At 55.3% G+C, this 11,214-nt stretch overlaps 1 protein-coding gene across 1 annotated transcript; it reads right to left on the reverse strand.

Annotated features, from left to right (window-relative positions):
- Nucleotides 1-9,762: 9,762 nt before the first annotated feature.
- On the reverse strand, nucleotides 9,763-10,670 carry FAM229A (family with sequence similarity 229 member A). The gene is made up of 3 exons (XM_058553554.1): nucleotides 10,526-10,670; nucleotides 10,298-10,444; nucleotides 9,763-10,028 (listed from the first exon to the last, which is right to left on the reverse strand). Exons 1-3 carry the CDS (start codon nucleotides 10,660-10,662, stop codon nucleotides 9,926-9,928), a joined length of 387 nt encoding a protein of 128 aa, XP_058409537.1. The 5' UTR covers nucleotides 10,663-10,670; the 3' UTR covers nucleotides 9,763-9,925.
- Between the last annotated feature and the right edge of the window lie 544 nt (nucleotides 10,671-11,214).

Below are 11,214 nucleotides of genomic sequence, written 5' to 3' on the forward strand. Positions count from 1 at the left end.
AGAGTCATTCTGGCCTGGGGCTGACCCAGCTGATGCCGGAAGGCACCACCTATCCTGGTCCCCGCGCTTCCCACGCCGGGCACAAAGCTGGCATTATGTTTGAGGAGCCCTGTTGGGAGCTCTACTATTTTTTTAGGTGTCTTCTGACGAACAGAAATTTTAATATAGTAAAATTTGTTAATTTTTAAAAACATACTTGTCGCGGTCCGAGAAGGGCAGGGATGAATAACCCCGCAGAGACCCACGCGGGGCCCGCGGTGGATCTCCGATCGCGGCTCAATCCCCACCCCGCCACTGGGTCCTCAAGCCGGCAAGGCAGCGGCCACCGGGGACGACCTCGTGCTCAGGCCTCGCCCTTCCCCCACACCTCCGCTAGGCCCCGCCTCTAGACCCGCCCCTCGGAGGTCGCACCCTCTTCTGGCCCCGCCCCTCACCAGCTCTCACGGGCGCAGGGGAACCAGATGTCTCTTCCTTTTGCCCAAGAATTGGCGGTTAATATTCTGTCACCGGTGCTTCCACCTGGAGCCAGGGAAATTGGGCCCACAGGATGGAGGCAAGTCTCCCCCTCCCTCCGGGTTACGCCCACTCTGCCTAGTCCCTCCCCTTCCTCAGCTCTCAGCCGCCTCAGGCCCCGCCCTTCCCACCCCCTTTCGCCCCCTCCTCCCGCTCCCAGGTACCGTCAAGACCAGCCTATCCAACCCCTGACCGGCCCTGGCTCTGGGGATCCGCCCCGTTCTCAAGACCCCGCCCCTCTGCAATATGACCCGCCCCTCTCTCTCCAGGGCCCCGCCCCGAGCGCTCACGTGAGGCGCGGGCGCGCGCCGTAGCAGCTGGGCCAGCGCTCCGAGGGCACGTCTGCCAGGCGCGGGGACCCCGGCCACAGGAGCAGGTTGCGCGCAGGCCAGCGCCAGGCCGCGCCCGGCGGGCGGCGGCCCTGCGGACTCAGCCGCTAGTCGTCCGGGCTGCGGCGGGAGGCGGGCGCCGGCAGGACCGGGCCTCGGCAGCCCCAGAAACACAACTCCTGGTCCAGGCGATGCGGGGTCGTGGCACGGGAGGCCTGCGGGGGAGATGGAGCAGCGGTCGTCCTAGGAGGCGCGACGGGCGGGGAGGAGGGGACCGCCTCGGATCGGACGCGGCGGGGCGACGGCCAGGGTCACTCCTGGTCGACTTAGAGGGTCGACAGGGGAGGGGGATTGGAGGCCCCCACTGGGGCCTTCCCAAGGACCCGGGCGCTTCCTCCCCACCCACTGCCAGACCAGGGCTCTTTATCCTGCCGGCGTCCTCCCCCGGCCCCCTCACTGGGGCAGAAGAAAATTCACCACGAAGTGGGCAGTCTCGGTGAACAGCATGGTGTCCAGCCCGCCTGGCCCAGCTTCTGCCTCTTTAATACCTGCCCGCGCCTGGAGGGGTTGGCCTGATAGTCCATAGTGCCCCAGGCCTGGCTGTTTTTAGCAAGAGGCTCTGTCAGCTGGCAGAGGGGGTGGGGGCAGCGCCAGCCCCTCTGGAGGGGTCTAGTCCATGGTGTGCCTTCACCAGCTGCTTCAGGAGGAGGGAGCGGTCACCAGATCTCCAAGATCCCCTGAGACACTGCGACCCAAGACCAAGGACAGAGCGCAAGGACAAGCAGAGGCAGCAAGAGTGGGCCGAGGGCAGGAAGGTCAGCTGCCCCTTGGATAAACCCTTCCCATCCCTCCCAGGGGCCTTCAGACTCTGCTCACAGACCCCTGATGGGGTGCTCAGGCAGAACCCACGCCTCAAAAGGCTTAGGAGCCCCCCACCTCTGCCCCTCATGGCCCTATAAGAGCCTTTTCCCTCCCTCCAGGGCACTCTTTGCCCCTCCCCCAGAGCCCCAGTAGATAGTTGTATGTCATAGTTGCACATCCTTCTAGTTGCTGGATGTGGGACACGGCCTCAGCATGGCGGGAGAAGCGGTGCGTCGGTGCGCGCTCGGGATCTGAACCCAGGCTGCCAGCAGCGGAGCGTGTGCACTTAACCGCTAAGCCACGGGGCCAGCCCCTAGGGCACTCTTAAATGTCAGAGGCAGAAGGCTCCTCAGCCAACCCTAGTTCAGGAGTTGTTTTCTGGAGGCCATGAATGAGCTTCTGGGGCTCCAGGACCACCTCAACTGTTTGCAAAGTTCCAAACACATATATTTTTGGAAAAAAACCTAGGAAAGATCCCTGACAACCCCATCTCCTCCCCAAAAAAGTTAAAAGCTCTTATCTGGTTTAACCCACTCTTTTTGCAGAAGGGGAAACTGAGGTTCAGAAAGGGACAGAGAGAAGCCAAAAGTAAAACCCTGCTACTCTGCCTGTCCCCACAAAGAGTGAGACAACACTTTGTACCCTTGTTCTGCTCAGAGCATGGAGTTCAGGGCTCAGGGCTCAGAGCCCAGGCTGGGCCATGTCCCTGACCCCCTGGGGATCCTGAGGAACGTGCTGGCCCAGCTCTCTTTCCCACGTTGCCAGTTTGGGCTATTTCCCCCCCCGAGTGACTCACACTGGCTGCTGGGGAGAGTGGGCAGCTGTTCTGAGCCCCCAGAGCCCAGTACAGGCCCTGACTTGCCCCCTACTGTGCAGCCATATTTGGAGATTTAATCTCCTCTTTTCCGTCCTTGGGGAATCTCCCTCCTCTCATCCCTTCCTCTTTTCCCTGTCTCTAACCTCTCCCTCCCTAATGGCTCCTTCCCAGCAGCAAACAAACAGGCTCCAGTCCTTCCTATCTTTGAAAAAGAAGAAAGCCCTCCTTCAACCCGGCGTCCTTCTCCAGCTCCCCTTCACAGCCAACATTCTTGAAAGAGTTGTGTGCACACGCTGTTTCCACTTCCTCACTCAACCCCTGCAATCTGGCTTCCTCCCCCACTATTCCACAGGAACAGCTCGTCAAGGTCACCGCTGAGGTCCTTAGTGCTAGATCCAGGGGATGCTCCTGAGGCTTGATCTGACTTGACCCCTTAGCAGTGGCCAACGTCGACACAGTCAAATACTCCCTCCTATTTGAAACACTTTTGTGCCCTTGTTTTTCTGGGCACTGTGCTCTCTTGATTTTCTTGTTCTCTTACTGGTTTCTGCCACATGGCAAATTTCTCATCCTTTGCTCACTGCCTCATCTTGGGTGTTCTTGGGCCCTCTACAGTCTGTCCCAGGGGCATCTCATTGGTTCCCTTGCTTTCTGTGTCAGACTCGCTTCTCGATTTCAGCCCTGACCTCTCTTCCCTGCCGCACATCTGTCTCCTGGACCCCTCTCCCTGATGTCCCACCTCACAGGAAACATGTCCCACATCTGCACTTCCTCCCATATTCCTCAGCTTGGCTGTTTTCTCAGTTGCCTGAACTGGAAATCTGGGCTTGATTCTAGACTCTTCCCTCTCTCTCCCTTTTCATATTCAAGCAGCTATGAAATCCTGTCCTCTCCAGGACATATCTAAATCCCATTGCTTCTCTCTGTTTCCACTGCTAGCACCTGGCTCAAGGCTCCATCGCCTTTCACCTGGGAGGCTGCAGCAGCCTCCTGAATTGTCTCCCCGCTGCCACTCTCCAGCTCTTACCTGGTCTGTTCCCACAGAGCAGCCTGCGCTGTCTTTCCATAACATGAGTACGTCCCTCTGCACAGTGTCTTCAGCACCAGGTTTATCCATGGCACATACCAGTCCCAGCCGAGGACATTTCCCCAGGGATGTCTTTGCCTGGGTAACTGCTTCTCATCTCAGCACCAGTGTCAGTTCCTCAGGGAAGCCATTCTGAACCCCCAGCTGGCTCTGCTATTCCATTTCCTCACAGCACTGGGGCCTCTGTTCTGTGGATTTATCAAGCAGTCATTCACTAGCTAGTCTAAACTGCAGACATTCTGCAACCTCCTGAGCCCTCCCATTCTAGGCTCTAAGGATGTCAGAATGAGTATGAAACAGCCCCTGCCTTCAGTGAGTCCATAGTGTAGTGGGGAAGACAGGCATTCAACAGGGATCAAGGAATAGATAAGTATACAGTGGGACAAGCAGGTGCTGTGGGAGGAGCGCAGGTGGTCAGGGGAGGCCTCTTTGAGAAGTGACAATTGGTGGAGATCTGAAGGATAAGTGAGATTGAGAGGGAGGCTATTCCAGGCAGAAGGAACAGCATTGCTTAAAGGTGGGAAGAATGTTTTGTGAAGAGCTGAGGGGTGTCCAGTGTGGCTGGACAAGTGATGTAAAGAAGTCATTGATGAGGGGCCGGGCCGTGGCTTAGCGGTAGTGTGCGTGCTCCACTGCTGGCCGCCCGGGTTTGGATTCTGGGCAAACACCGACGCACCGCTTGTCCGGCCATGCTGAGGTGGCATCCCACATATAGCAGCTAGAAGGATGTGCAACTATGACGTACAACTGTCTACTGGGGCTTTGGGGAGAAAAAGAGAAAAAAAGGAGGAGGATTGGCAATGGATGTTAGCTCAGGGCCAGTATTCCTCAGCAAAAAGAGGAGGATTGGTATGGATGTTAGCTCAGGGCAGATCTTCCTCACAAGAGAAAAAAAAAAGTCATTGATGAGATTTAAATAGGAGAATGACAGAGTCTTTATAAAGTAATTCTGGACTGGAAGAATCAAGGGAGGAGGGAATCATGGAGACCAGTCAGGAGGCTGCTGGAGTTGTCTAGATGAGTAGTGATGGAGGCCTGATTCACGGTGGTGGGACTGGCATTTGGTCAGAATGTGGTCACCTGGCCTGGGGGCTGGGGAAGAGAGGGGGCATGAGAATGATTGCAGAGACCTTACCCCAAGGGCAGGTGGGGAGAGGCCAGTGGGACCTGGGACACCCATAGCCCTGTGGTGTCCAACCCACTGATCTACCTGGTGTCAGGTTGCCTGATGTCTTCCTATGGGCCCTCATCCATCCTTCTTCCTAGAGGAGCAGATGGAGACCTAAGAGGTAGAAGGCTGCTAAGACCTGGGAGGGGGCAGAGATGAGGAGAAAGGGGAAGTTGGGTCAGAGTCAGGATGTAATGGGGTTTCAGGGTAAGTGGCATCTGGGGTTTCCTCAGAGTCTGGAAATTCCACTGTCTCTGGCTTCACCCTGAGACCCCCAAATTCTGAGATGCTCAAACTCAGGGGCCCAGTCCTTGGAAGCCCTGAGGGCCCTCTAGGGGCTGTGAGTCTACATCTGAAAGGCCGCAATCTCCTAACAGATCCCCACGACTCTGGACAGTTGCTAAAGTCAGTGCGCAGCGCACTTCTCATGAGCTGGCCCAACACCCATTAGCTGCGTGATCCCCTACAATCCTCACGCTAACCCTCGGAGGCACGTAGCTTATGTATCCCCACTGTACACATGAAACTTCTAGCAGTTAAAGAACTTGCTCACATTCACACAGCTAAAACAAGGCAGAACGAGGATTTGCATCAAGGTTTGACTGACATCAGAGTCTGTGCTTTTAACTCCTGTGCTATATTAAGCCTGTCGACCCCCTGGTTGGTTGGCTCACTAAGGGGAGGAGGCTTTGTGCGGGATTTGTTTGTGGATGGGGTGGCTGCTTCCCTCTCATATCAAGCAATGGGAAAGGGTAGTGCTGACATCAGTTGTTACCATGGCAATACAGCAACCCTTTCCCTGCCATCTCCATGGTAACCTGGGGGGCCCATATGTACTTCACCCCCTCCTTCTAAAAGGGGGTCCCTTAGGGAGGGGCTGGCTAATAAGGTATCTGAGACAGAAGTCAGGGAAGGCAGTGATTCGAGCATTCCCCTTTCCCTGGGCCCCTCCCCGTTCCTCAGTCCCAGAGAATAAGGCTGGGATCTGGGGGTCCTGCTTTGGGGTCTGGGGACAGCTTTACCCTCTAGGGTGAGGGAAGCAGCTCTGCCTTTCCCATCTGGGGATTCCCCTGGAAATGCCCTCCCCCCGCCAAGTTCCTCGGCTCCTGAGTAGAACTGCTGGGAAGTTGGCAGATGGAGGCAAGAGGGATTCCCCAACCCTCTCCAAGGCTGGACATCACCCAGCCCCTGGGGACAGGGCTGGCTGGCTCTCTGCTGCCCCTTGAAGCCAAAGGTAGGAGCGGCAGCCTCTCTTGCTCATCAAGTGCTAGCTGTGCCCAAGATTCCTGCCTGGCACCGTACATGTGACTTTACTGAAACCTTCCAGCAGGTGTCATTAACCCCATTTCACAGATTTGGAAATGGGGCCTCAGAGAGGCTAAGTAAGTAGCTCAAGGTTGCACAGCTAGTAAATAGCAGAGTCAGGACTCAAACCCAGGACTAGAATTTAGGCCAGTGACTTTTCCAGGGGGAAAGAAAGAGGAAGAAGAACCAGGATGGAAAAGAAGAGAAATAGGAGAGCGAAGTGACCCAGGTTGGAGCCTGTCATGCTCCCTGTCACCTACAGAATAAAGTTCAAACTCAAGGCCTCCTTGACCCAGTTTCTCTTCTGTGAACCCCTCCCTGGATCCCCTCAATTCTGAGCAAAGGCAAGGGATCTGTCAGGTTCAGGCCTGGGTTCTCAGCACCTGGTGTGGCTCAAGTAGGTATTGGTGGAAGTTGACTGAACTGAATTCCTTGAACTTGCCCTCTACTTTCTTGCCTCTGGGCCTTTGCCCACAATGTTCCCTCCACCTGGCATGCCCTTTCCCCTTGCTCATGGACACTCTAGAGCTAACTAGCCCCAGGGTCTGGCCCATTGGCAAGGCTTGTGTTTGGAATCTTGGCATCCCTCAATATCCAAGCATATGGGAGGTGGCAATAAATCTTTTAAAGGAAAGGAGGGTTGAGAAGATGGGAGAAAGGAAGTAAGGGAAAAGAGAAGAGAGAAAGGAAGAATGGGAAGGATTCAGCATTTTGGTGCTGGCAAGGTCCTAGAGATCAGCTGGTGCCTTTTGTTTTTTCTTTTTTTTATACCAGTGAGGAAATGGGCCCAGAGGGAAGGGAATTGACTGAGTGAGGCCTGCCAGCAGGTCGTTAGTAGGCTATGTGAGATCTATGAGGGCCGAGGTCCATGTCTGTCAAGGTCACTGCTGAATCCCCAGTGCCCTGCACGGGCCTGGCTGGTAGACCTGTACTGTCTGAGTCAGGGACATAGCCTGAACTAGAACCCAGTGATCTGATGACTGGTAACACTGTCCAAGGCTCCTGATCGCCATGGAACAGAGTTCCGTGGAATCCTGACTCCTGCCACTCTCTACCCCTTTTTTGCAGGTATCTTTTTCTCCCAGCATACCCAATCTTCCAATCTTTGCATAAGCTGTCTCTGATCCCAGAATGTTTTTTCTTCAACTTCTGCTCATTATTTTCTGATGATGCTGTCAATCATCCGGCTATGCTTGCACCTCAAGGGAAGGCTTACCTATGGCTCAGCCTGGTCAATTATAGTCTCCCATCTCTCTGACAATGGTGATTGGCCCAAGGAGTGTGCACATGATTTAAGAAGGGCCAGTTATTGCCCTTCCAGGGATAGGTATACTGAGACTGGAGAAAGCAGCTCCCTTCCTGGGATTTCCAAGCTGCTGCAGCCATGTTCCCTGCCCAGAGGAGATAATCAAGAATGATGGGGCAGTCTGGTGGGGTTGAATCCTTGGTTCCAGCCCAAGGATGCCCTGGTTCCTACAGTTCTTCCTTTAATCACTAGCTTATGTCCTTCCCAGCCACTTCAAACAATCAATTCCTTTTTTGCTTAAGCTAACTTCAGTTGCTCGCAGTGGAGAGAACTTATCAATACAGAGGCCAATAATTTTTTCTCTCTGAAATTACAATGGCCTCCTAAGGAGGGTGAGTACTGTTTACGGGGGGGGGGGGGGGGGGGAAGGCCCTTTTTCTGCAGAGCAGCAGCATAGGTTGCTAGGCTGAGTAGGGCTTACATGGAGTATGGTGGGAATGGGAACAGCTGGATTACTCTACTTAATAGAGAGAGGAACCGAGAGTCCCTGGGGGGTGGAGTAGGGCTCTGCAGGAGGTCAGGGTGGAGGAGGAGAGGAGTGAAGGAGAGAGAGGCCAGTTCTATGGCCTGAAGCCAGGGATTATCCTGGTGAAGGGGAAAGATAGGCATGGAGGGGCTTTCAAGAGCCAGGGTATTTAAAGGACCAGAGGACTGAATGGTCAAGTCTAAAGTCCTCACTTTGAAGTAGACTTTTTTTTGGCAAACGTCCTCTCCTTCAATAAGCCAATAAGTCCCAATAACGTTTGGGACTGCCTGGGAGGGTATTTTGTGTGGAAGTTGAGAAAGGTTGCCCTTCAGCGTGACCATGGGATTCTGAAGTGCTCTGGGGAGGGCTTGGACTTCTACCCCATGTGGATTAGGGGAGGGGTGTTGAGTCAATTGTATTTAGATCTCAGGGGACAGGAGACTGAACCTGACGTTTGGGTTACATATATTATTTCCAGTGTTAAAATAGTACAGGTTCATGTTAGAATGGCTATAATCACCAAGACAAAAAACAACAAATGTTGGAGAGGTTGTGGAGAAAAGGGAACCCTCATACACTGCTGGTGGGAATGCAAACTGGTGTAGCCTCTATGGAAAACAGTATGGAGATTTCTCAAAAAATTAAAAATAGAAATACCATACGATGCAGCTATCCCACTACTGGGTATTTAGCCAAAGAACTTGAAATCAACAATTCAAAGAGACTTTTGCTCCCCTATGTTCACTGCAGCATTATTCACTATAGCCAAGAAGTGGAAGCAACCCAAGTGTCCACTGACTGATGAATGGATAAAGAAGATGTGTTATATATATACAATGGAATACTACTCAGCCATAAAAAAAGACAAAATCATCCCATGTGCAACAACATGGATGGACCTGGAGAGTATTATGTTATGTGAAATAAGCCAGACAGAGAAAGACCAACACCATACGATTTCACTCATATGTGGAAGATAAACTAACACACAGAGAGAATAGATTAGTGGTTACCAGAGGGGAAGGGGCTTGGTGGGTGGGCATAAGGGGTAAAGGGGCACATATATATGGTGATGACAAATAATAATATACAACTGAAATTTCACAATGTTATAAACTATTATGACCTCAATAAAATAAAAAAAGGACAGCAAAAAAATATATAATAATGCAGGTTCTTCAAAGCAAAATTAGAAAGTGGGAAAATACTCGTTCAGCTTAAATACTGCACTTCCAGGCAGCCTTCGTGTCATGGCCCCTCTTATGGATGGCTTTTAGAGCATTAAGTCTGAGGACACTGAGGAATGTGCTAGCATCACCCATCATCTGGGGGACCTGGGACAAGTCTTTCAAGCCTCAGTTCCCTCACCTGTAAAATAGGAATAAGAAATCAAAGTTTTTCAAACAACTTCTTCCTCAATCTTCTTTCTAGGAATAACCAAGACTCAAGATGGACAGGGCAGCTCCTAACCCCTCCAACAAAGCCAGAGGTGCCCAGGGTAACAAACAGCAGGTAGCAAAAGCTAATTCCATCCTGGGAGAATTAAGTGAGCCTGGTGTGGGTGGCCATTCTCTCTACTCTAAGTTGTCTATCCATCCCTCTCCAGTGGTGAGCTGCTCTGGGCTCCCTGAGTCCAGCACAGTAATGCGAATTCCATTCAAGAACCAAGGAGAGGGATGGGAAGAAGGATGAGGGAGGGCCCAAGCTGAAAGGTAGTCCTGAAAGAGGTCAGGACCAGCAACAAATGGGGGGAGGGGTTGGCCCCCAGCAAGAAGAAAGGGGACCCGGAAAAGCATGCCCCTAGGGCTGGGTCCAAAGGAGGAGACAGCCCAAGGGAAGGTGCTATTGGATGGGGCGGAGCAGTAGGTCGGCCCGGTCCGACGGGATAGACATACACAGCCAGCCCGGAGTGGAAAGAACAGTTTATGCTGTGCTTTATTAAAATGTGCATCATTCTTTTATTTTAAAATGTGCATCATTGTCTCGTGCTCTGTGTGCGCGATTTCAGCGTGGTGGCCCGCGGCGGGCCTCGTTCCCGCCCGGCTCCCGCGGAGCCGCCGTGCGCAGGCGCACTCAGGTGGCGCGGGCCCGGGGGCTCCCGCCCATGGCCAGATAGACGTCGATGGGCACGTGCAGCAGCGTCAGGCAGTGGCAGCCCGGGCAGCGTCGAAGCGGCCTGGAGAGACGGGGCGCGACAGGGGACGCTGAGGCGGGGTCCCGGCCTATCTTGTCGGGGACGCTCCCGGGGAGGGCACCTGGGGTCCCCGAGGTTTGGGCGTGGATGTGGTCATCTACTGGGGGGACGGGGGTGTCTGGGGATGGGAAGTGGGACAGGGGCGGGGCCGGAAGCGCTCGGCGCGCAGCCGTCCGCCCAGCTCCCCCTCGGGACGGTGGGGAGGGCCGGGACGGCAAGAGGGCTCGCGGGGGGAGGGGCGCCGGCCTCACCTGACTGGGTTGTGCTCCGTGGTTACCGGCTCTGGGCTGTCCTGGGATTCGGGGGCGGCAGCAAGGCCAGGGGAGTCTCCGGCCTCAATGGGGAATCTCCGACCCTGCGGGGGCTCCCGGGCACTCATGTCCAGGCCCCGGGGCGCTCTGCGCGGGGAGTGGCGTTCAGGCTGCTCCCGGGCCGCCAGGCGCCCCCTCCCCGCGCCCGCGCCCTGGGTCGTTGCTCACCTGCCGGAGGCCGAGGCCGGACCCAGGCTGAAAGCAGCTGCCTGAGCCCTGGCTGCGGGAGGACGCTCCGGTCCAAGCGGAGCCGGGCAGGTGTCTGCGGCGTGTCCGGGCCCGGGCGTCGAGGGGGAGGGCTGCATTGTGACCCGGGCCGCGGCGCGCTGACCTCACAGAACCCGTTCCTCCCACTGAGGAATCCCCCAGCGCTCCCCGCCGCCCCGGCACTTAGCGCGGCCGCGAGCCAGGTGCCGGAGGGCTTTTGCCATGGCGCCTTGACACTGGGTCGCGCAGACCCCCAGCTGCCCGATGGGGGCGCAGGAGGAGACGGCAACCAGCTGCGAGGCAGCGTCCACCAAAGGGAGCTCGGCATCCTGGGCCGCGCAGACACCCGTGTGCGCCGCCCCCCCCGAAAAGCCTGCGACTCACTGCCTGGCGTGGGGGCGGGGGCGCACCAGTGACTTAACCCGCGCTGGGTTTGGTGGTGGTCGTTTGAGGGCAGGTACGGGCTCTGCCCATTTTGGCTAAGGGTCACACAGCATTTACATCACAATTGGGCCGAAGTTTTAAAATGTCCGGCCATCTCCCTTCCCACTACCCGCGGCTGCTGTGTACAGACGGAGAATGTTCTAGCGCTGGGGGCGGCTGCGGATGAAGTCCTTGGGGGGAAAAGTAGCTGGCCAAGGGCAATGGTG

This window comes from Diceros bicornis, chromosome 13 (assembly GCF_020826845.1).
Source record: "Diceros bicornis minor isolate mBicDic1 chromosome 13, mDicBic1.mat.cur, whole genome shotgun sequence".
Taxonomy (NCBI): Eukaryota; Metazoa; Chordata; class Mammalia; order Perissodactyla; family Rhinocerotidae; genus Diceros; species Diceros bicornis.

Coding starts and splice junctions, on each gene's coding strand:
- FAM229A (XM_058553554.1), bottom strand. CDS start 10,662: ATGCAGCCCTCCCCCTCGACGCCCGGGCCCGGACACGCCGCAGACACC. Junction 10,445..10,525: donor CCGGCCTCGGCCTCCGGCAG/GTGAGCAACGAC, acceptor CTCCCCGCGCAG/AGCGCCCCGGGGCCTGGACA. Junction 10,029..10,297: donor ACGGAGCACAACCCAGTCAG/GTGAGGCCGGCG, acceptor CCGTCTCTCCAG/GCCGCTTCGACGCTGCCCGG.